The sequence below is a fragment of the Poromitra crassiceps genome, assembly GCF_964638095.1.
Source record: "Poromitra crassiceps genome assembly, chromosome: 30".
Classification (NCBI taxonomy): domain Eukaryota; kingdom Metazoa; phylum Chordata; class Actinopteri; order Beryciformes; family Melamphaidae; genus Poromitra; species Poromitra crassiceps.
The window spans coordinates 11280526-11306525 of record NC_139652.1 but is presented as its reverse complement, the minus strand read 5'-3'; the positions used below and the strand labels follow the sequence as shown (position 1 = coordinate 11306525).

The following is a 26000-nucleotide window of genomic DNA, read 5'->3' as shown; positions in this document are numbered from 1 at the left end:
TGAGCGGCTGGCCTGGGGCTGCGTTCAACGGCCAGCAGTGTGTGGAGATGTTAAAAGATAAACAAATAAACTGCTTAACATTGTGTAACATTCAGCCTATTATACATGCTGGGCTGCAATCAACAGCCAGCAGTGTGTGGGAATGTTGAGACAAAACAGTGCATTACATTCTGTCACCCAGCCTGTACATACAGGGCTGCATTCACAACCCAGCGATGTTGTGGAACATTAAAAAAAGAGCATTCTGTAACTCCCATGTATTTACAATAAAGACAGCTGATACTAGCTGGAAAAAAAAAAAAAAAAAAAACGGTGATGACATCAGTGATGTCATCAATGATGATGTTACCAGTGATGTCATCAGTGCCAAACTTGGGCTGTTGAAAGATGTAGTTCCCTCGAATGGACTTGAGTTGCATGAGGTCGCCTGGTTTACTGGACCTTATGTTCAGCTTTAATTATTATTTTGAACTCACCCTGATCTTTTTTAATCGAGGCACTACAACGCTATAACACGCCGAGCAGCGGCCTGCAACAGAAGAAATAGGGGCATGTGTAATGCGTGTATTTACATCCTGTAAATGGCTTATTTTCTGACATGCAGTGGCTCATATCCTTATATCATAGAGACAACAATGCTGTATTTACCTTGGTGCAGCCAGCGTGTTTGAATTAAAAGCTGTTTGATTTGATAAACAAAGATTTGTATAGTTTACTTTTGATCAGAAGATTTTGAGAGACCAGGAGTAAACCTTATAGCTGTTTCCAGATGCTCTCTTGCATGTTTGTTTATAAACAGCATCCCATGAAATACCATCAATCAACGTTTTAAAGAGTACAGTGTTTTTTTGTTGAATATTCTGTATTTCTCATTTTTGACAGACCCTTCCTGACACTTTACAATAGACAATGTTAGCTGGAAAATTGGAAGATTGTCAGAAATGTCAGTTTCAACATATGAGGAGTCATCCCAAAGTAAAAGTTAAAACAACAACATCATCAGGCTACTGACAGGGCCAGGAGAGTGGGAGGGTCATCACACTTTTAGATGTTTGATTACAGAAAGTGTATGAAGCCCATGACCAAAATAGTCAAACATTCTGTTGGAATTCTAGTGAAAATAAATGATTACCCTTTTTGCTGGGGACCCCCTGGAACCCCCTCAAGGACCCCGGCTTTGAGAACCACTGGTTTAAACCAGCAACAAATCAATTCACCCTGATCCTCCCTAATGAATAATCTCACTATTATAATAAGGCAACCGGTGGTGGTTCTGTGTGGTGGCACACAATTGCTCACGAGCTGCGCGAGCACGCGAAGCATGCGATAAATAGCACGCAACACAATATTTACAGTAGACTATAGACCTTATTCGCTAACCCCGGACAGCGCCATATTGTTGACATACCGTCCTGCAGCTGACAACTATAGTAACGGCCTTATTGTCATTTCTGTTCCATTACAAAATAGCGATAGTGATGACAGCAATAAAAACCCCAGAGTTGTTGTTTGTATGCTACCGTTAATGCCTGTAATAATAAACAAAAGAAAAAACGAGGTGAACAGACTTTGCTGTGAGGAGCTGTCAGAAAGTTTCACCTGTCTCTCTCCCAACTATCCACACCTCTCCTGTGTGCTGACGTATACTCCGTCTCGCTCCCTTCATGTCTGTGGACGGTAGAGATAGAAACAAACCACGGGGACTTTATTGCTGTCATTACTACAGACACGTGTAACGCAGGTCACCATCCGAACACAATTGGAACGATACAGGTAACGCTAACGGCGGCTAGCTTCCTATAAACGCTGCTCTCACATAGGTTGTCACTTAAAGCTGCAGCGCTATGTCAACAATATGGCGGCGGTGGGCATGCCAAGTTGGAGACCTCGGGTTCGAAACCAGCCTCGCCTGTGCCGTTACATTGGTGTCAGAAGTGGGATGTTGGGATGGCCGCGCAGTCATCAGAGGCGTAGTCCCTGGGCGGCAGGGGCTGCGCTTCCCACAGGTGGAGGTAGTGTAGCGATCCGGGGCCTGGGTGGATAAAGTGAGCACGTTGGTCCTTGGCCAAGGGGATTGTCCCTTTGGTCGGATGGTTAACGTCTTGGGCTTGTAAGTTGGAGACCTCGGGTTCGAACCCAGCCTCGCCTGTGCCGCAGGGCCGCTGGGAGTCACTTTAAGTAGGGGGTGCTGCAAGGAAGGGACGCCGGGGGGAAAATTGATGTTATTTGGACGTTTGGATGTTTTTTAGCCATATTTAGAGGAAGATCTCATTTTAAATTAACTTTAGGATTATACTGTTGTGTATAGTATTTTCTCCTTTACTCACTCACTTTCATGTCACCACCTTCTCTCCCTTTAGGTCGTTTTACACTACAACAGGCAGCAACACAGGCAGAAACACTGAGCTTATTATTATATTTTATTATCTTATTATTATAATATAAACCAAACATCAAAAACAACATCTCCGCCCTCTTTGCTTTTCTCATAAACCCTAAATATCGCAGTATAAAACATATAAAACACAGTTAATTATATATATATTTTTTTTATTGAGACTGCAATTCCAATACAAAACAGCAGAGGGTGCTGCAGCACCTGCAGCACCCCCCTTCCCGCAGCCCTGCTGTGCCGTTACAGTATCATACTGTAAGAGACCCATACTGTAATACCTGATAATGAAGAGATTTAATCATACTGTAATACCTGATAATGTCCTTATTTTACATACATTCTATGATCTCCTATTCTATCTATAATATTCCCATAATAATCCTACAGGGGTTAGTGTGTATGTGGCACTCAATGGGCATTTTTAGTGATTTTAATCTATTTTATGGTATTTCTGTGTCTCATAATCATCATCATCATAGTCATCATAAGCTATCAAATAAAAATGCTGGGGGTTGTGTGTCAAGGAGGTTGCCGTGACTTTTCAGCACTGTGGAGAGCGTCAGGCGGGCAGGAAGGGGCGGAGTTTAGTTGGTCGGTTTAGGCCAGCAACAAATCCCAGTCCTCCCCAGGCGGGTAAAACCAGCGGAGGTATGTGCGTAAAGAACCTGACGTCACGTGACTGTCTTTACTCCCAAACCCTCTCGGTGCAGGAATACAGATTTGTCCTATGTCAGATTGACGATTGATGTGGTTTGTTTTCACAAATGTACTTAACGCGGATTAGTTCATAGAATGCAATTCAAACGAACAGAGGACATCTAGGAGCATCCTCGGGTTTAAGGAGGTAAGGCGTTTAAACCATTGCAATTCATTTCATTCATTCCTATTCTATTCAGCTGAACGAGACGATTAATTGCAAAAGAAGAAATCGGATTGGCTTCGAAGCGGGGGTACCTCGTTAAAAAATATTAGCGAGGGGCTTGACCCGCTGCTGAGATGAAGCAGCATCACCACCGTGTGTCGTAGGCTGAAGGACGCTTCTCCATTGACAGCGATCACGATGTGCTGCTGGCTCCTATTTGCAGCATCACGGCCATCCGCGCGAACATAACACACACAACAAGCAGCGTTTTGATCACAAAGAAATAAAAACAACCGCGATCCGTCTCTCGTCGGGTCTTCTTATGGAGATCTCCTGATTGCTTCATTTTTACTGGGCCCTTCATCATGCTCTCCTCCACCCCTTCTTCTAGCCTCATGCTTAATGTGTGGTTTACAAACCGCTAACGTTAGATCCGTTGAGGATAGTATGGCAGCAGGCTAATGAACGGTATACAGGCCGACTAAATTCATTATATTATTGAAAATATTCGAGGAATCTGCTCTTGGTCGCAGCAACAAGGCCACAGTGTTTCCTACACAGCTGCTGCCTGGATACATGGTGAAGAATGATGTGACAAAACATTTTCTCCCCCCGTGCCCCGTCACTGTAATGACTGCTGCTTTTCTATTAAGGGATGCTACATTTAGGTTGATGTGTAGGCTTCTGTATAGGGCTGGGTGCCGCTTCCAGTTAAAGGCGTTGGGGATAAAAGCCCCTTTTATTGCAATTAAGGACAGTGTATTGTGTGTGTATGTGCTGCTGATCGATAGTGGAGGCTTATGGCGAGCTGGCTAGGTCTAGGAAATCATTTCAAGGAATGACTGGGGTGATTGTGCACATGAACTGACAGACACTGATACAAGCTCTACTCTTTGCAGTTTCATCTTCAAAGCAGTTGAGATTGGGCTCTGTGGTTCTATTTGCAGAAGTGGAGGAACAAACTGAGTGGTCACCATGGCAGGTAAGCTATCTAGCCAAAAAAATATAGGCCTGGTCCCGTTTCCAATTAACCAACAAGGTGCATTTGATTGTGAAGAATATGGGCAAAATTGGCTGTTGATGTCAAATCAAGGCCACTATAAAGCTCAGTCATTAGCATCTTCATTCTGTCTTGACTTCTTGATTAAAAAAAAAAAAAAAAAACGAATTAGGTTTGTTATTAGTTTCTTCTGAGCCATGTGGAACTGTGTGTTTTTGTATCCTAGAAAACAACTTCCCCCCCCTGCCTCGATTCATCCGTCTGAAGCCGTGTTTCTACCAGGACTTCAACGAGATCCCAGACCATCATCGCACCATGTGCAAGAGGATCTATTACTTGTGGATCTGTGAGTGTGATGTTTGGAGAGGAGGCAGCGTCTGCAGCACAGGCTGTAGGTGTCGGCTGTTTGCAATACAGTCAGTTTTCAATATTGCTTTGCAGAGGGCTACAACAACTTCAGTTTTTGCAGCATTCATATTGCTTCTTGCATCGTGACATAAACTGTTCACTCCGCTGCTTCTGTTGTGTCATGTGGTTGTCGCTTTGTTTTACCCAAAATATGCTGGTCAAACACAAGACAGTCCGGTATGGCAAGGTTTACTGTGTCAGATCCTGGCACCAAGCCAGACAAATGCATGTATCCCCCCCCCCCCTCCCCCTCCTGGTGTATCTCTTCCTGTGTGTATTTTTTGCAATATTTGTGTCTAAATTGGTCTAACAACAGTCATTTGCTCTTTGTTTTGAGCACCGAAATGTCACTTAACACAAACTTCAGAGTGAAAGGCTACTTTTATAATAGAATTAGGGGGTGGGCAATTTATTTGAATTTTGACCATATTAATGACCATACTATTGCTCTTTTCCTGAACTATGTGATAACAGTATATGACAGAAGTGTTACTGTAAGATTCACGAGTATGGTGTCTTTTTCATCATCACGTAGGTTCTGCCAGTGAAAACTTAAATGTAAGTCTTATTTAAAAAAAGAGAAACAGAAGAAAATTGCTTATCCAAGTTTTGTTTCTGTAGAGTAGACAATGTATGTTGCGTGTGCTAAATAGATTTGAGATCTAATCTACAATTAATTATTGTATTTTTAGTCTAGAATGTATTTTAGTTCTAGATTAGCTATTGAGATTAATAGTGATCGTTTCATATTAAATTTTGGAAAATGCTGCCATTTTAGATTTAGCTGGAGAGGTTCGTGTTCAGTCTTCCGGTTTTGCTCGCCTCAATGTTTGTCATCCCTGCTCCCTCTCTGTGATGTTCACAGTGAATAGTGCCACATTGGCGGTTAATCTAATTGGCTGTCTGGCCTGGATGTGTGGCGGGGGCGGAGCCACCAACTTTGGCATGGCCATCCTGTGGCTCATCCTCTTCACACCCTGCTCCTATGTGTGCTGGTTCAGGCCCATCTACAAGGCCTTCAAGTGAGTGGCTTACTGTATGCTCTGTGCATACACTGCATTTGTTTCTGCTGAATCAGATCATGTCTGTTAATACTGAGTGGGCTTTCCTTTTCCTTCCCCCAGGACTGACAGCTCTTTCAACTTTATGGCTTTCTTCTTCGTCTTCATGGCCCAGGTTGTGATCAGTATTATCCAGACAGTTGGCATCCCAGGTTGGGGAGTGTGGTAAGAGCTCAGAGCACAAACATCTGACCTATCCACCTTATTTTTGAATGCCCCGCTGTAAAAAATAATTGTGGGTACAAGGTCCGGTTTAACGTGACCTATTGTTGCAGCTTGCCATTTCCTTTGTTATACTCAGCTGCAGACCCCGAATTATAAACCGGAAACTGGAGTACGTTATTGTTAGAGAATGGAATTTCCACTCTTCATCCGCTTAATGTGATAATTATAACAGCCTATCTAAACCAAATGAATTGAAGCCAGGAGTCCAGGAAGATGTCTTATGAAAGTATATTTAATACCATAACATTCTCCTATACACTGTGTTCTAGGAGAGACTGAATCTCAATGTACCATCTGATCCTGGATTTGGACTGCGAGGGGAGTCATCATGTAGGATCAGCACAGGTGTCCTAAAGGGATTAGGGAAGGGAAAGTGATCAATGTAAGAAAGGAGAAAGGAGTATCTTATGCTGAGGCTGTCAAACGTATGGATAGAAAGGTAGAGAGGGAAGTGGAGACATTACATCACTCCTCAAATCACGTGCAATACAAAAAGCCAACCGGATTATAGCAGACATTACTCACCCACTCAACAGCCAATATGAACTACTCCCTTCAGCACGTAGGTTTCGAACCCCACTCCACAGAACAACAAGGACAAACAAAACATTCGTCCCTACATCTATTGGACTAATTAACAGGCTCTGATACCCCCAACCTCCTACTCCGCTCATGTTTTCTGTCTTGTGATGTGATAGTGGTGTCGCCAATGCTTGTTGTCTTGTTGTTGATGTTTTTGTTCTTGCTTTTTACCACAGACGATGATGTACAGAACAATTTTCCTAACGGACAAATAAATACTTCATTCATTCATTCATTCGAAAAGGAACCGGAGAGGAGTAGAACTGGACAAAACATAAGTGTGGACAAAAAAAGCCTTTTTGGCGTTCATGGCTTTTGTGATTAATTGTGCTCTGGAGATGGAGGGGAAATCTGAGAGAATTAAGATGGCGTTGGATGCTGGGTCACAGAATGGACTACTGGGAGGATGGGAGCAATTTGGGGTGGGCACTAATCCAATTGACTCTTATAGTGGTTTAGGTTGTAAAGCTGTTACAATACAGTAGGTGGCGGTAATGCAACATATGGATGCCAACCGCCATGAAACACTAAAGAAGAAGAGAAGAAGAAGTGATGGATTTTAGGAAATTGAGTCCTGAATACCAGCTCCCAGTTTGGGATTTTGCACACTAACCTACTTCTAATCTCTTTGTTTCTTCCTATCAGCGGCTGGCTGGCTACCATCACCTTCTTCAGCACCAACATCGGCTCAGCTGTGGTCATGCTGATTCCCACCATCATGTTTACTGCTGTGGCCGTGCTCTCCTTCATCTCCCTCACAAAGGTGCCGTGAAGATGTATACTTCTCTAAAGTCTGATAACTGAAACATACCAAACCAGTTGTATTGCACAGAAGAAACGGGGGGCGTTTTGTTTTGTTCAAAAGACTTTGTGGCTTGGTAACATTTTATTTGCATAGTCCAGTGTTGATAACTCAACTATAGTATCAGGTGACAAAAAGCATAGGTGTTCAACAAAGTGTCACCCTATTTGCTTCATCGCTAGTACAGACTATGCTAACTCGAACCCTGACCCTATATACTGAATATCTATAGACTGACTAACATGTCCCTTAAGTTCCTGGCTCGTTTATCAGCAAAAATGGGATGCTTAGTGTAGACATATGGCCTACTTGGGGGTCACTACACAAGATGTGCCAATGTTTCAAGACACACTTTTTGATTTCCTGGGAAACAGGAGAGAAGGGTGTAGCACAAACAATATTAAAAGCATGAGAGGGACTTTTAGGTGCCAACAAGTCGTGTCGCTTCGTATTTCTAACTTTCTGGAGGCTGTTATCAAGGTCAGTGGTACTGTAACCCTTAGCTCTGAATCGTGAACAGATCGTTCAGAAGCCTGTTCTTCAAAATGTCAGTGCTGCAGATCCTCTTTTTTCGTAACCCTTCTGACTGGTTGGCCACCCCTGGACTAAGAGTGTGACCAATAACAAACTCTACAACACACAGAACCGACGGTTTATGTGGTTTGTGACTTTCATACGCCGTCTTCTCTGACTTTGTACAGGTCCACAACCTGTACCGCGGCAGCGGCGGCAGCATGGGGAAGGCCCAGGAGGAGTGGACCACCGGGGCCTGGAAGAACCCCCACGTCCAGCAGGCGGCGCAGCAGGCGGCCATGGGAGCCGCCCAGGGAGCCGCCCAGCAGCAGCAGAACCAGTACTCGGCAGCTCCCACCTACAACTACGACGACCCCATGTAGGGCGAAGGGGTCGGGCAGGGGAGTGGGAGACACTAACAAGGGATCGGTTAAGAACACCATTCACAATTAGGTGCCCTTCATCATAACACTGTACAAGCTGAATTCTAAAAGAGAAATGTAGAGCAATGTATTGTTTTGGTGGAAAGGTACTTTTACTGAATTTGGACATACATAGGAGTGTATAATTTAAGTAAGTTAACATGTACATGAACAGCTGGTTATTAAAAAAAAAAGCTGTTGAAGCCACCAAAATGATGCACATTAGTTTTCACCACTCTGCTGTTAATTACGGTCAATGTAACTGTGTGTTGCTTTCCATCAAAGACACATAATATAGATCAAATCAATCCCCTATGGTTCATCAGTTCATTCAGTTAGGTTGACCTGGGTCAACACAGTGCGTACAATTTAATTCTCTGCCGCTATGTGTCACACTTTAAAAAAAAACGTACCTTTGTTGTTTTTAAAGTAATGTTTACTTTCGTTTAGCCTTGAAGGCACTTTGCCCCTAAAAATACAACCCAGTTGCTGTGCCCGATCGTACTGTACATGGTTGCTTATAAACGTAATGATTTGTCAGAGGTCCCTTTTGTAAAAGTCGGCCACAATTCACAGTGGGAAAAGTCTTTAATACAAAATTGCAAGAACATTTGAAAGAAAAATGATTTCCCAGGAAGGACAGGGTAAGGTCAAAATCATAAGCATGTGTTTTTGAGTTCGTTATCCCTTTAATATTAGCCAAGCCAACTTTTAAGTTTTTCCTACTTTGTATGTAAACTTAGTTCCTATTTTTCTTGGTAAAAAGCTGTAAATTGGCCAAAAATCAAACAAAATAATCAGCATTAGGGGGGAAAATATATTGAAGATGTATAAAGTAAAAAAAAAAAATACAGCCATTTGTTAAAAAGTAGTCTGGTTTTATATGATCAGGCAGGTACTTGGCCCATTGCATTTCTAGAGTTAAAACATTTAAATGTTAAATAGGGTCCTAAATAGAGAGCACGATGCTTCAAAACTTTTACAGTCCGTCAAAACTATTACTGTTGATATTCTGGATACATGATCTTTGTATCAAGGAGAAGTTGCCCTGTCAGCAAGCCTTTCAATTTTACATTCTCAGGAAAGGTGGGATAGTTTGTGTTGGATCCCGCCTATAAAGCCCTGAAATAAAAACACTGGGCTTTATCTCCTATTACCACCGTCATCAACCATTAGTTTGTGATGATGCACTGGAAATGTGTTCAGAGCGGCCATGTTGCACTGCTGCCATCAGCCGAAGAACTATTACATCTTAAAGTGAAGCACATACAGTATCGAGGATCGCAGACAGTTCATTGGATAAAACATTCCAAGTCAATGTTGTACAGGTTAAAAGGTAAAGAATACTAAAATACTTCTGTCAGATAGGCAGTAGGACATGAATAATAATACTAATACTAATAATATTCAGTGTTGTAGGTGGTCATAGCATTGTATGAAGTAATGGATGTTATTCCCCTCGGCAAGTTCTCCCACTAACCCCTACATGTAAATGCTTCAATTAATACTTCTTTCTGAAGCTCTCAATTTCAGGCCTCAGTGTGTCATTGTGTGGCTGTTGTTATTCCATGAGTAGATGTAATATGGTATTTATAAAATTAAAAAACAAAACAAAAATATTGAATATAAATTCAAGCAAAATCATGACCTGAAATTGGAAGAGAATATTTACTTCTCGCAAATGACAAATGTCATCTTGATTTCGTACTTCAGTGAGAAGATTTCACCTCGTGTCACTTGACTAACAAGTCGGCTTTTGAAAAAAAATCTTCAATCGATAGATTACAGTAATACAGTATTAGACTTGAAACACGTGATGATATGTATCTGAATGCTAGTTATTTTAAAACCTGTGAGTTGTCTTGTCTGATTGTGATGATGTGATATTCAATAGGCTATTTTTCTTTTACTTTTCAGTTGTTTTGTATCGACCAATATTTGTGTGTGTGTGTGTGTGTGTGTGTGTGTGTGTGTGTGTGTGTGTGTGTGTGTGTGTGTATTTTGGATGATGTGTGGATGAGTTTGAAGCACATGTTCTTTGTGTCTTTCCATGGCTATGGGTAACAAATGTTGAAAATGTTTTTAATTATTATTATTTTTATTTTGAAAAGTTTAAACAATGTTCACACTGAGGGAACTTTTCATATAGTGAACCTCAGTGCCAATCAAATTCATAGTGACTCAAATATACTGGAGCAATAGAAGCGTAAATCATCATCGAGTGGGGTCCTATTGTGCAGGCTTTGCATATACAATACATAAATGAACATGGAAACAAACATAAGCTTTTATGTTATGCATTGAGAACAGGCCTGTTTTCCAAGTTGGACGCCACAAATATGTTACAATCACATCATGACATGGTCACCAGCAGAAGCACATTATGAAATGTAATCCTGTTCACCTTGCCCTTCACATACTCATCTGCTGTTCTAGTGTAAAGTCTGAACAAGTAAGCTACTTTTTCAGTGTGTATGTAGTCAAGTGAACTATGGTCTTAGTGAGTTTTGGATCAATCCGAACATTTTGCCATGTGTACATAGGAGGCAAGGTCAATGTGATTATTTGAGTGTATAGTTTTATCGGCAGCAACTGCAGTGCATTGGACAGCTATACTCTGCATCCTGTTGTCGGCCATGCTGTATCAAAGCTTCTGACGGCCATACCCCCCCCCCCCCCCTGTTCCCTCATGTACTGTATGTTTGATATGTATTATCATGTACTATAACATAAAAGCAGATATATTATAACTGTATAATTACTTGAGGTACATTTTTGCCATGGATAAACACATTCAGTAGGGACATGCTCTAATTAGGTGGATAGTGCAAAACATTTGAGGAGGCTGTGTCTCCATGATGAGTGAAGTAAATGAGGAATACATTTTTGTGTATTACTTTTGTATTATTTGGTCTTACCCTAATAGATATTAAACAGTTCTTGTTGCATCCTGTTGTCAAGAGTTATTCGGGGAGTTGTCTCAGGTTACCATCCAGGGCTCCCACATACTGTAAGTTATTACCGAGAGCCAGTCTGCCCATGGCAAACAGTTAACTACCTTTTGTGCATCTGAAAGGTCAAAGGTCATGCCTATGGTTATCAATTAATATTGTATCAACAAAGATGACACTTATAATTGCTATTAAATGATGGATAGTCCATTTCTGTAGCTACAATGCTTTTGTAGAGACAGGAGAAATACTTTTAAGCACAAACATTTTCATGTCAAGGAGCCCTAAACGAGACCACGGATAGAATTTTGTCCCAGGGACCCCCATCTGATACAATCTCTGCTTTTAGATGTTTTATTACAGATCCAAGTATGAAACTCATGACCAAAATAGTCATACATTCTGTCATTGTGTTACTTATGGATGGAATTATAGTGAAAATAAATTGTGCCCCTTTTTGCTGGGGAACCCCTGGGGTCCCCCGTACCCCAACTTGAGAACGACTGCTTAAGACATTTTCCTAAGTTTCACTACTCATGCAGTTAAGTTAACCTGCTCTGTAGGTCAGTAATGAACTTATATGTTGATTGCTGTAGTAGACCTTTCTTATAATCAAACTGGCAACAGTCACATGGACCACTGAACAAATTCAGGAATCGGTCAATAGTCTTTCACCACCATGCAAGTAGGGTTCAACCAATGTGGGTTTTTGGAGGCCAATATTGATAAAGATTTTTTTTTATGTTGAAGTCACCAATAGCTGATATTCCCAATACCATTTTCATGCCAAAAAGTACCAGTATTTATTATTTTATTCTAGGCAGGTGGAAAAGCCTCTGGAACCGTTTTCAGACAGTCATAAAACGCTCCATTTGAACCTATTCATAATTCAACTATTTCAGGAGGGTTTATTGCTCCATGAGGCAGGGTGACCCACTGCACATATTCAATTGTAGATGAAACGGCAATACATGATTCCCATAAAGCATTCATTTGCATAACGAGTTGAACAATTAAATAAAACAAAATCTTATTGTACATTTTACAGGCTGCTTTTGTCACGTCAGGGAGGAACCGCTGTTATATCACCACAGGACGACATGACTGGCTGATATGCAAGCCAAATATCAGCCCAATATATCAATCCAGCCCAAATTTGAAGGCATCCAATTTATTTGTGTTTTACAAGTGGATTTCAAAACCTCTATCAGTGTACCTTTAAGGCCAATTTTCAGCTCAAACCAATCAACACATAGGCCATTTAGTATCTGTAGTCAACCATGATCGATTTAGTAATCATGCATCTCAAATAATAAACAGAGTGAAACGGGCAACACGGCAATAATCTTAAAATTCTTTATTCATAAACTTGATGCAAGTTTACAAATTACTGTACATGGTCAAAATGTCTTTAAGGAAAATGAAAAACAAAAGAAACGCAAAGCATGCCAACGGTGCCAGACTCGATAAATCTGCCAACAATCTGTTGGTGCCAGAAAATGAATTCACAATTGAGATAGATGAACCTTTTCAATACACTGTGCAGTTAAAGAGAAGCGTGCAAATCTATTCACCACGGCATGACCCGACTATCAAACTCCAACCTCTCCACATTCCCTCTGACCAGACTTTTGGCATTTTTGGAGGGAGGCAATTACACACAGGTGTATAAAGGCTCTGGAGGGGTTTTCTATTTGAACCTTACAGGATGCACAAGTTTATGGTCCATCTTTTCTGTGCCGTACTCAACAATAACACCCCATTTCAATGAATGACACCCAGTAACTATTCTCCCACATAATTATTTCAGACATGTAACAACTGATTTTAAAATATTTAGAGCAGAACTAATCTGTTAATGTGTTGACCTCTCTAGGCACAATCGCGCCATTTTTTTGCGAAAATGTTCACGATCAGGACAGTCTTAGGACCGCTCACACTCTGAAAAACAAACATTGTCTGCCTGGGGGGGCGGGTAAAGACAAAATAATATAGCAGGTATTGATGAGCCATAGCATGAGGTGGAAATCATACTAATAGAATCCTGTTAAAATGTGATCGTTCAAGTCTAAATATGAAAGGAAACCTCAGAATGTAACCCATAACATTGTAAAGCTCATTACAGGTGTGTGTGTGTGTGTGTGGACAACGATCAGTTCAGTGAATGCGAGGGATGTACAGAGCATGAATTCGTCCATAACATAAACCATAACTGAGTATTTTCATCTACATATTCCCCTCCTAAGTATTGTTTGTTACCTGAGTTATCATTCAAACCCACTTTTGCAGACAGTGTTAAGAAATAAACTGCAAAAGATCTGATTGGTAGATACAGTGTATGTACTGCTGTACTATATTGCATGGTCAAAATTCAACTTTAAACAGTTTAATAAGGGCGTTCTAAGCTTTTAGAGTAATAATTTGCTGCAGGAATGGGTAGAATGGAAAAATCACACAGCCTAAACATTTTTTCATTGCCATCTTTAAAAGCCCTTTCTTGCATGGTTCTGTTTAACAGATTGACTTTGTCACCGAATCCAAGAATATTCCAAATGTTGATGATACAGCAGTGGGCATGAGCAGGCTGCCGCTGTGCAAGGTGTTCACATCTCTGTGTGTACACCATTCTCAGCATCAAATCTGCCACTGTTCTCTATAGATATCTTCACTAGGAAGACACTGCTCTCTATAGATATCAATAGGAAGACAATGCTCTCTATAGATATCAATAGGAAGACACTGCTCTGTATAGATATCAATAGGAATACACTGTTCTCTATAGATATCAATAGGAAGACACTGCTCTCTATAGATATCAATAGGAAGACACTGCTCTCTATAGATATCAATAGGAAGACACTGCTCTGTATAGATATCAATAGGAAGACAATGCTCTCTATATAAATATCAATAGGAAGACAATGCTCTCTATAGATATCAATAGGAAGACACTGCTCTGTATAGATATCAATAGGAAGACACTGCTCTCTATAGATATCAATAGGAAGACACTGCTCTCTATAGATATCAATAGGAAGACACTGCTCTCTATAGATATCAATAGGAAGACTCTCTATAGATATCAATAGGAAGACACTGCTCTCTATATAAATATCAATAGGAAGACAATGCTCTCTATAGATATCAATAGGAAGACTCTCTATAGATATCAATAGGAAGACACTGCTCTGTATAGATATCAATAGGAAGACACTGCTCTCTATATAAATATCAATAGGAAGACACTGCTCTATATATAAATATCAATAGGAAGACACTGCTCTCTATAGATATCAATAGGAAGACACTGCTCTGTATAGATATCAATAGGAAGACTCTCTATAGATATCAATAGGAAGACACTGCTCTCTATAGATATCAATAGGAAGACACTGCTCTCTATAGATATCAATAGGAAGACACTGCTCTGTATAGATATCAATAGGAAGACACTGCTCTCTATAGATATCAATAGGAAGACACTGCTCTCTATAGATATCAATAGGAAGACAATGCTCTCTATATATATCAATAGGAAGACACTGCTCTGTATAGATATCAATAGGAAGACACTGCTCTCTATAGATATCAATAGGAAGACACTGCTCTCTATATATATCAATAGGAAGACACTGCTCTCTATAGATATCAATAGGAAGACACTGCTCTCTATAGATATCAATAGGAAGACACTGCTCTCTATAGATATCAATAGGAAGACTCTCTATAGATATCAATAGGAAGACACTGCTCTCTATAGATATCAATAGGAAGACACTGCTCTGTATAGATATCAATAGGAAGACACTGCTCTCTATAGATATCAATAGGAAGACACTGCTCTCTATATAAATATCAATAGGAAGACACTGCTCTGTATAGATATCAATAGGAAGACACTGCTCTCTATAGATATCAATAGGAAGACTCTCTATAGATATCAATAGGAAGACAATGCTCTCTATAGATATCAATAGGAAGACACTGCTCTGTATAGATATCAATAGGAAGACACTGCTCTGTATAGATATCAATAGGAAGACAATGCTCTCTATATAAATATCAATAGGAAGACAATGCTCTCTATAGATATCAATAGGAAGACACTGCTCTGTATAGATATCAATAGGAAGACAATGCTCTCTATATAAATATCAATAGGAAGACAATGCTCTCTATATAAATATCAATAGTAAGACAATGCTCTCTATATAAATATCAATAGGAAGACAATGCTCTGTATAGATATCAATAGGCAGATATGTAGCTAAACTGAGTACTTGCAGGGTATGTGTGTTAATAAAGGTAGAAACTCATCAACTTTCAACATTGGTCTGTTTGACTGTCCAACAGATGCCATAATGTGCATGTTTTCCTTTTCGATGCCCTCTTGTCAAGCTATGCTAACTTCTACTTGTGAGACGGTCCATAGCCATCAGTCCTGTTACACAAGTGGATTTGTACATGATCTACCATTGATCTCAGTTCAACATAGCATTTTGATTTTGCTTGGCCCAGTATTATCTGTTGCTTTGAGCTTTATGCTAAAAAGTAGGCGCTAGGAGATGCCGAGTAGTAAGCCACCTCCGTTTAAAGACACGCCCCCTAAACATGAAAATCATCTGGGCTGTTCATCAAACCATAAAAATAATTTTGCTGAACAATATTTCTTTAACAGTATCTGCATTGTGTACGAGTAAACTTAAAAACCAAGCGTCAATCAAATCACGGTTGCAGCGAGCGAGGTGCCACTTCAACAGCTTCAGTATCCATTTTCATTTAAAATTCCCACTTAAGAGGGGGGGAGCTGATTGTTTGTCAAGCCCACTTTGTCAAAGCAGCTTAAAGGGGGGGGACAAAGCATTTCCCTACATGTAAAGGTGAGGTTTTTGAAAGGACAAATGTAGCATCTTTAAAGAGAAACAGGAGGACCGATACCCTCGCACCACTCTCCTCAGCAGCACACCGAGGCGAGAAGCAAAGTCATACCAGAGCAAAGTCTTGCCCCACAGTGGGCGGGGGAATACGTGTCCGTCGAGCCAACAAGATGGAAGATTTTGACAGTCGGTTTCCATGAAAAAGATGATACATTCCCAGTAAGTCAGAGGGGGGGGGGGGGGGATATTCCAAAGAAAACAAGATATTTTGACCCAAAGACGTGTTCCCAGTGCATAGCAGCTCCTTATCCATCCTCTTTGGGAGGTGTGTACCAGCCTGCAACAACAAAAGCAAATGGATCTATACCATTGTAATAGTTTATATCATGAGCCCCAAGTATTCAGACACACTTACTTAGAATATATTTGATTGGATATATATATATATATACATATATATATTAGGGCTGTCAAACGATTAATTTTCTTAATCGCTATTAATCGTGCGATTAACTATAGTTAATCGCGATTAATCGCATCTTTGTATCGCATGTTTAAAATGCCATTATTTTGCATTGCAAAGCATTTTTAATTAGATATTAATAATTCTTACCAGTGTGTCGTGATTGGGAATCAAATCAATGCAAATAAATGTAGTTTTTGATCTTGAATTTTAGATTTATTTTCAATTCAATAGAAGTGCAATGTAGACAGGAGGTCACAAAATGTCTACCAAATGCATTTTGAATAGAAAATAAATGCACAATAATTGTAAACACTCCAGAACGCTCCAGAACCGATACTTCCGGCGGCGGTGCTGTGGAGCAGTCGAAACCCAAAATGACACAGCCGAAGAAGGCTGTATCTGAGCTAAAAACTTTGGCAATTCCATGTGAATAATGGCTCGGTATTGGAAACTGTGTATTGATAACGTGTATATCGCGTGAAGCCATTGGAGCCGACCTCCCAGTGGTTAGAGGACCCGCGCATCCGAGACTCTGAAGGAAGAATGAGTGATGAATGAGTCTCGCGCTAGCTAGCTGGCCGCTAGCTGCTCTGGTATGCTTAGCTTTTAGGTGATAGCTCAAACTCGATGTACTTCGGTGATATTTTAATTCCGTTTTACACAAGGTGCAAACTACTGCTCTCGACTTGTCCACTGTGCCATTTGGGTGTTATTTAAAGTAAAACGAGCCATTTAGAAGCGCATTGCTGTCTTTAAGTCTTCCATGCCTCCACAGGCAGAAGACAGGAAACGGCTGTGAACGGCTTGACTACAAGTACGGGTGCGACGAAGGGACAAAATAGCGGCATGCGATTAACGTGATTAAAAAAAAAACGCGTTATGGGCGGCACGCGTTAACGCGCGATTAACGCGTTAACGCTGACAGCCCTAATATATATATATATATGTGTGTGTGTCTATGTGTGTGTGTGTTTATATGTTACTGACTTTTGTTTATAAACCCATTAAAATAATAAAAATAAAGTATGGAAAAAGTTACTTACCATTCTTTTCGTGAATCTGCACAAGGGATTTGTATGACTGTTGTGCTCTGGCAAGATTGTACTGGTTCTAGGAAACAAATGTGTTGTTAGATGCATTGAGGGAGGAGACGCTAACAATTATGCAAGCATTCCTATGACAATTGCAAAATAAAATTCCAGTATGATTCAGCTCAAACAGAGTTTTCTCTTCACTTGACTTCTGAGCGTGTGCTATATAATGCATGGTGACAAAAAATGCATACATACATTTACCTTATTGGCTCCAAACTGCACCCTGGCTTTCCCTTTGACAAGGGTGGCATTTATCTGCATAATAACAGATTCTATGGAATAGGCACTGCTCCAGCCCTGACAAAAGACAAAAGACAAAAAGACAAACATAATTCAAACTTCTATTTGAGTCAAGGAGGAAGTGCGTTATAAGCCACATCAAACAGATTTTTGATACCTGTTTTGTGAGAAGTTCCATGCACAAGGCGCCTCCTCCTAGAACATAACTGAAATGATAAAACAAATGGAATGTCAGGAATGAGTGTTTAATGTTTGAAAGCTGCCTGGTACTGTATGCACAAATGTTCAAGAAAGTATTCACTTGACTTATTGCAAATTTGTTGTGCTTTAACGGGATTCCACCATGTACTTCTTTGGCATTTCTGTGAGAGATGTACATTTTCCATTTTCTCAAAGGAGGAAATTAAATTCCAGAAACTGTTGTGAATGCAACTTTCGGATGCAGCAATACATTTTGAATCGTGACGTAATTTCCTGGCAAATTTGTTGATGCCTTTTTTTTCTACCATCAGGACCCTTCAAAGAATCACTGTAGGATTTTCGGTCCAAGATGTAGTAATTATATCACAGTGTGTGCAATATGTGGTTGGCAACAAAAATGTGTTCATTCAAATTATTTCATACGGCTGATCATAGTGGCGCAAGGGTGACTGTTTTCAAGTCTCAGGCTTGATACTTTGTAGCCAGTCAAAAGTGAGCCACGTACACTGTACTATGTAGTACAGTGTACTACATAGTATACTATATATATATATTTCATATACACATGTACTATGTATATGAAATAGAGTCCAATCAGCACCTAAAAGCCTAGAACGATTCATCATGGGATCTGATGTCAATTTCATGAGCAAGCAAGTATCAACACATTTGCACTGACTACACTCAAGAAAAACAAATGATTTTCAAATGTTGCTCTCAAAGAAATTCATCCCCACTTAAAGCAAGAGGATGGGTACTTCAGATTTGTGGTTCCCTTCTATTTTGAGACAATTGAAATAAGTACTGCGAGTAAATCGGAAGAAAGTCCAAAATGCAACTGAAAATTGTGCGGCACAACAAATGTGGGCCAAGTCAGAGGAAGTGAATACTTTCTTATGAGCCGTTCATAAGCAAGTGGAGCAGGGGGGGAATCACGACACACACTCACCCTCCGGAGAGCACAGGTGAAACTACCCGTGCAAAAGGTGGGTCAAAAGGAAAATTATCCTGTCATATAAAAAAAAAGAGGGAAATCTTAAGTCTCGAGATATTTTCCCCTCAGGAAACATTCTAGAAATGTGATCACTTTTATAACTCACTTTATAAGAGAAATTGAGCAGAATGTAGTCCACCCCTTCCTTTTCCTTCAAGACCTGCAAGTCACTATGTAGCGGGCTATCTGGGTCTACCCTGCAACAAAGAGCCACAACACAAGTCAAACCTGACGGAACAAGAACTTCAGGCAAGCTGGACAATATGCAAACAACTGAATGTGAGAAGAACTTACGTCCTTATTTTGACATGCCATTCATAAAGGCTGTCATTGACTAGTTCCACTGAATAAATACCTGTGAAATAAGTATGACAAAAGGACTCGTCTTCAGTCTGAGAGAGTTTACAAACTAAAACTACAAGTAAATACATCAGAAAACACCAGTAACGACATAGCAATCACCTACCTGTCTTATAACTCTGTGATCTGTAGATCTCCCTGAGTTCCTTCATTAGGCGGTCCGAGGCTTGCACTGAGCCAGAGACTGCACCCTGCAACACAAATGACAAAGGTGGTCAGGGGGACAGACACCTGGACACTGTACAAATTACAAATTATAAGATATATTATTACAGCCACCGACAAGCAACAATGCATGAGGACTTACGTTCAGGTGATCCTGTCTCTGGTTTTTGCGTATTTTCTCCAAGATGACCAGATTTTCCTTTTCTATCCCGTCATCTTCCGATTTTTTTGCTTCTGCCGGCTCCTCTTTCATTTCATAATGGTCCAGGTCTTCAATGTCCTGCTACCACAAATGTATCAAACATGTTGAGACACAGAACACAGGATTGCATGCACACTGGAGACAATGTATCAAACATGTTGAGACACAGAACACAGGATTGCATGCACACTGGAGACAATGTATCAAACATGTTGAGACACAGAACACAGGATTACATGCACACTGGAGACAATGTATCAAACATGTTGAGACACAGAACACAGGATTACATGCACACTGGAGACAATGTATCAAACATGTTAAGACACAGAACACAGGATTACATGCACACTGGAGACAATGTATCAAACATGTTAAGACAGAACACAGGATTGCATGCACACTGGAGACAATGTATCAAACATGTTAAGACACAGAATTGCATGCACACTGGAGACAATGTATCAAACATGTTAAGACACAGAATTGCATGCACACTGGAGACAATGTATCAAACATGTTATAATCGTGCGTTCCTTTATCGCAAAATAACTGGGATGTGGAGGCTAAATGACGTCACATCCGTTTTGTTAGCGTTCCATTTGCAGAAAACTTGAGCTGGCGAAGTTCACTGTTCATTGGTCAGATCCAGTTGCTAGCCAGGCTAGCCATTGTTAGCAATAACAGTTGATAACATGGCATTTTGCGGATACAAACACTGCAGCCTCATGTCCACCCAGATAGAAGTTAGGCAGTGCTGTGTGTACAGCTGATCTAATGAGACACAAACAAGACAGAAGTGCTAAACAACATTACTACGATTATAACTACTGTTGTTGCGAGGCGCAGCCATCTTGGATTTTTGAGGTCAGGGCTGCTGAGGCTCCTACGAGTTTGGATTGGGAAATACCAGCTCTGGTGACGTCACCGTCCCAGCTCATGACCTTTGAAGTCGTAAGATTACCAGGTCCCAGTTATAAAGGAATGCACGATAAGACACAGAACACATGATTACATGCACACTGGAGACAATGTATCAAACATGTTAAGACAGAACACAGGATTACATGCACACTGGAGACAATGTATCAAACATGTTATAAGACAGAACACAGGATTACATGCACACTGGAGACAATGCATCAGACATGTTATAAGACAGAACACAGGATGACATGCACACTGGAGACAATGTATCAAACATGACACAGAACAAAGGATTACATGCACACTAGAGACAATGTATCAAACATGACACAGAACACAGGATTACATGCACACTGGAGTTAATGTATCAAACATGTTAAGACAGAACACAGGATTACATGCACACTGGAGACAATGTATCAAACATGTTAAGACAGAACACAGGATTACATGCACACTGGAGACAATGTAGCAAACATGTTAAGACAGAACACAGGATTACATGCACACTGGAGACAATGTATCAAACATGACACAGAACAAAGGATTACATGCACACTGGAGACAATGTATCAAACATGACACAGAACACAGGATTACATGCACACTGGAGACAATGTATCAAACATGTTAAAACACAGAACACAGGATTGCATGCACACTGGAGACACAAAAATGTCAAGAATATACATAGACACCTCTCCCATTTCTTCCTCCTCTTCCTCTTCAGATGTCACCTCATCCACTGGTCCGTGCTGCGGTGTGTGAGACATTGTGTGAGTTGACAGGCTACATGTAGGCTTTTCAGACGTTATGAAAAGATGTTGGATGATATTCTTGTTGCAATGCCTACCTTTCGCTCTTGGGTAATTGGGCCAGTAGGAAGAGGCTGGTCGAGCATTTCCACATCTGGATGTTGGGGGAGGTTGTAAAGCCGGCAGAGATCACAAATGAGACGCTTCAGCTGCTGAAGAAGCTGCGAATTCAGCAAAAATGAACACCAAGAATGAAATTCGGTGACATCACAATTTCTCAAGTGATCACGACTGATGACATCGAGTGCTCGAGTGACATCTCTGATGATGGCATAGACATTGTGACTCATCAGTGACATCATTGCTGACCAAAATCATCACAAATCTCACAATGTGGGACCAAAAATGTGACCAAAAACACAGACAGACAGATCCCACTTTGGCAATTGTATGTAATGATGATGCCAGAAAGCCTGTGTTAAGCTGGATCCACATCAGCCCACTTACCAATGTGCTGCCTTTTCTCACGTCCTCTAAGCGCTCCAACACTTCAGCCAGACTCGGGTCATCAGAGTCAACAAACCATATTGGGGATGTTGAGGGATAAGACTCCTGCAACAGAGGGCCCAAAAGACATAGAAATTTGACCAATTCAGCTGGTCTGTTTCAGTAGATGGCTACATGGTCTAGATTATATTCGAGTATTTAACAGAGAATACTACTTCTTTTAAGAAATCAAAAGTGCCTCCCCTCTGACATAGGACAACAGACGTATGTGTGTGACCATGTTAAAAAGTATATTCCAAAGCTCTAGTATAACTGATAGAACAAATTTCAAACCAAACCCCTCTGCCAACTTAGCCACTCACTTAACTAGATGATTTGTGCATTCATAACCAGCTGTAGAATGACAATAGTAGCCTATGTCAGGCACTGGTTGATAAGTGGTTGAGTGCTCCACTGGACCTTAAATTAGCCCTGAAGCTGAGTGACCCGCTGATAGTCCCTCAGCCACTTCACTAGTTCATCATTGTAAGCAACATGATTCATTATAGAACTATGTTGATTAGTGAGACAAATGCATTTTTGAGAGCAAAAAAGAAGTGCAGATATCTGCATTTAGCAAACTCATCTGCAGCAGACATTAGTAACCCTAACCATTTTCAAGCATTCAAATAAGTGGCCACTTGATCAGGTGTCAAGTGACAGAAGGGTTATAAAGACTTTCTAGTAGGGTTGTGCGATGTCAACCAAATAGCCATTGCGATGGTTCCACAGTGAAAGATTGCGATGGACCGATGGCATCGTAGCGGGGGGCGGGATTAATTAATGATTTGTGAAGTCGTTGCGGTGCCGTTTTCCTGCGCGGCTGTGCCGCACTTTCACGTTTACAACAGGACGGCTGAGCTCTACATGTCATGAGAGACCAGCGGGCTTGGATAGGCTCCTACTACAGCACAGAGCCAGGGGACTGAGACAGTAGGCTATATTGAAAGGTCCAAAACAAATAACGTTACAGATCCTGACCAACAACGTGTGTGTTGAATTTCACTAGCTGGCAGAAGACGGGCAGAATTATTGGCGGAAATGTTAGATTGGTGTGGGCTCAGTTTTGAACTTAAGGAGAGATAGAAACACAGCAGCCTACAGTATGTAATGAAGCGACTTCATGGAAACAGGCGAGTTGAATTCACAGTTCAAGACTTGTAACATTACTCACATTGGGTTGAAAACAGGAAAGAATGTGACGTTTCTTCGTCTTAACATTTTCACAACACAACCGACTTCTGCTTATCCTCCCCTCCCCCATCTCCTCTCCACTCTATCAGTGGCTCTACCGCTTCTCTGAACTGGGGACAGGGTACGCTTGTTTAATGCCACCCGTGCGTCCCTTCAAACAGATAATTAATCACGATGGTCCGACGTAGAAGGCTCAGAGGTAGATGGGTGTCGGCCCATCGTGCCAACCCTGCTTTCTATTCTGCAAGGTCAAAGATGTAGAACCTGGGGCTGCTCCACTGACTGACTTTGTGGACTCGTGAAATGTTTGTTTACACCCATGCAAGCCTCTTTTACACGAGTGAAAACCACTCCACAACTGAAAATGTAGTTAAGATTAATTTGCAAAAACTCACACTGGATAATCTCCCAAACAAACTTTATCTTTACAAATACATTCTCAAATGAACTGAGTGTATTGCTTGATACACTCTGGCTTCTTGGGGTTGTAACGTAAAATGTATTACAGGACAATTCTGAATCCCACCATGACATTGCTATCAAAATATTGTAATGGCAGTGCATGTGTCCCAGAAAATGAACAGAGATGATGGCATATTTTAGCCAACAATTTCAGTGGTATGCCATTTCCATTCAAATCTTGATGGAGAGGTTATTATGGTTAGGAAGGAAAAGTGAAATATCTGTGCCACCAACGTCAAACCATGAAAATACTGCAGCATGTCATGACACAAGAGGATATTCAACTGTCATCATAGCAATGTGCAAACCCATTAGTGTTGGAATACATTAAAATGTAGGCCCAACTAAATGTTATTCAACAAACTGCGATGGAAACGCTACTCCGTTGGTTGAGTAGCTAAATCTCAAATCATGCTCCTAGTCCCGACCAAGGGAACGTTACTATCGAACTACTAGTGTAACGTTACCAAACTCGCCCCTGGGATCAGTCTATTTACTGAAATGGAAATATACATTGTATGATAACATTCCGATAAACTCTCCCTCTCTAAAGTTGTGAATGAGGTGTTCGGATGTTTCTGTGGATACATGATTTGAACGCATTTTTAGCTAACGTTAGTTAAATAGATGTGATCAGGTTAAAAGTTTCACGAAACGTTAGCGTAGATAAGATACGGGTAGACCATTGGGTTGACGCAGTTAACTAACGTAAGTATCCTAGTTGAAAAGTTAGCTGTCGTAAAGCTAGGCACTGCAATGGAGATATTTGTGGCTGACGACACAAGCTAGCGTTACTTTCAGTTAGCTAGCAAAGGCTAACTGTTGTGATAAAATACGATCGCTAACAACAATCCATGTTTTATCATAATATACTTTCTGAAAGTGAACTTGAGATTTGGGGTTGCATCATTTTTTATAGAATCATATGGTTTACTTGAATCTGGATGGCAACAAAGTAAAATAAAGATAAAAACCAAAACACTTTAGGTAGTTCTTCATTTGTAAACACGGAACACTCCGCGGAATGTTTTCGTTTCAGTGAATAGTCTGTGTCAGACATTAGCTTGTGCGCGACACTGGCCTATCCTTACCGTGATGTTGCAGTGAATGATCAGCAGCTTTTCTCCCGTTACATTGAATTGGCAGCTAAGCTCATCGGGCTTCCAGTCTATTATTCTGAATCGTTCGTGGTTTGGGTCAAAGATTGATTCCAAAAACTTCAATTCGGCCTTCAGCCCCGAAACCGACATCTTCCACTCATCTCAAACAAACCAAACCAGGCCGCTGGGAGAGGGGAAGTTGGGGCGGAATGCGACCGCGCAGTTCGGTCATGGATCTCGCACATTAGCGTGAGAGCAACAACAAAGAGCTGGAAGGTTGGTTTTCGACTGTCTGTAATAATGGTCTGTAGTACAAAACCATGGCTACGCTACAGACACAGACACTACCAATACATAATAATAATAATAATAATAATAATAATAATAATAATAATAATAATAATAATAATGATAACGACAATAATACTATATTATTAATAATAATAACAACACTGATAATAACAACAACAATAATAATAATAATCACAAGAATATTCTGGTGTATAATAAGTATTCCAATTACTATTGTATGACATTTATTTATTTATTTATTTATATGGCACTTAACTAAAACCAGAACCTGAAAGGCATTATATAAAACTAAAACAATCGATCAAGTATGAAAGAGTCAAATTAAAAAAAGCCATGCATGAATAGAACAAGGCTATAAAATAAGACAACACAATTAAACTGTAAAAAGTGGGGCATAATCAAATTCAAAAGCATTACACATAGCAAGTGTGTGTGTGTGTGTGTGTGTGTGTGTGTGTGTGTGTGTGTGTGTGTGTGTGTGTGTGTGTGTGTGTGACTGTGTGTGTGTGTGTGTGTGTGTGTGTGTGTGTGTGTGTGTGTGTGTGTGTGTGTGTTTGTGTGTGCATGTGCGCGCATGTGTGTGTGTGTGTGTTTGTTTGTGTGTGTGTGTGTGTGTGCGTGCGCGCGTGTGTGTGTTTGTGTGTTCAGGAATGGATCAGGAATGTTATCTTATGGAGACATACGCAGGAGCGTCCATCAAACAGCCTCATTACAAACCAGTAGGCATAACTTTGGTCCTGAGGTACGGTAGATTATGTATGGTTGCTCCAAGAAGCTTATGAGAAATTATTTGATGTTGCCTGTTGCCCATAGGCCCTAGCCTGTAGCCCATAGCTTATATAGCCCCTGACATAGGCTATAGCTCATATAGCCCAGTAGTTCAT

General features: G+C 40.7%; 2 protein-coding genes across 5 annotated transcripts; one reads left to right on the top strand and one right to left on the bottom strand.

Moving 5' to 3' along the window:
- Positions 1 to 3109: 3109 nt before the first annotated feature.
- Positions 3110 to 8231, top strand: scamp5a (secretory carrier membrane protein 5a; the record flags this gene model as incomplete). Its single annotated transcript, XM_083663219.1, has 7 exons — positions 3110 to 3239; positions 4157 to 4239; positions 4484 to 4603; positions 5531 to 5687; positions 5790 to 5891; positions 7179 to 7296; positions 8037 to 8231. The coding sequence occupies exons 2-7, from the start codon at positions 4233 to 4235 to the stop codon at positions 8229 to 8231; spliced, it is 699 nt and encodes a 232-aa protein (XP_083519345.1). The 5' UTR covers positions 3110 to 3239; positions 4157 to 4232.
- Positions 8232 to 15393: 7162 nt separating this feature from the next.
- Positions 15394 to 24966, bottom strand: LOC310800589 (ubiquitin-conjugating enzyme E2 Q2-like). 4 transcript variants are annotated; one of them, XM_083663209.1, is made up of 13 exons: positions 24796 to 24966; positions 22010 to 22114; positions 21601 to 21723; positions 21446 to 21502; positions 19761 to 19901; positions 19560 to 19644; positions 19388 to 19448; positions 19200 to 19290; positions 19049 to 19107; positions 18056 to 18104; positions 17854 to 17955; positions 17608 to 17674; positions 15394 to 16435 (listed from the first exon to the last, which is right to left on the bottom strand). In XM_083663209.1, exons 1-13 carry the CDS (start codon positions 24952 to 24954, stop codon positions 16404 to 16406), a joined length of 1131 nt encoding a protein of 376 aa, XP_083519335.1. In that variant the 5' UTR covers positions 24955 to 24966; the 3' UTR covers positions 15394 to 16403. The 4 variants fall into 4 exon arrangements, with proteins under 4 accessions (XP_083519335.1, XP_083519337.1, XP_083519336.1 ...); XM_083663211.1 differs by having other exon boundaries at positions 17860 to 17955; XM_083663210.1 differs by having other exon boundaries at positions 19761 to 19898.
- Positions 24967 to 26000: the final 1034 nt, after the last annotated feature.

What these genes read in the sequence shown, in the direction of transcription:
- LOC310800589 (XM_083663209.1), bottom strand. Translation starts at nt 24,954, where the DNA reads ATGTCGGTTTCGGGGCTGAAGGCCGAATTGAAGTTTTTGGAATCAATC. An exon ending in AGGAGGAAGAAATGGGAGAG is followed by an intron (nt 19,902 to 21,445) that starts GTGTCTATGTAT and finishes CATTTGTGGTAG; the next exon opens with CAGGACATTGAAGACCTGGA. An exon ending in TCACCTGTGCTCTCCGGAGG is followed by an intron (nt 18,105 to 19,048) that starts GTGAGTGTGTGT and finishes TTATCATTTCAG; the next exon opens with TTATGTTCTAGGAGGAGGCG.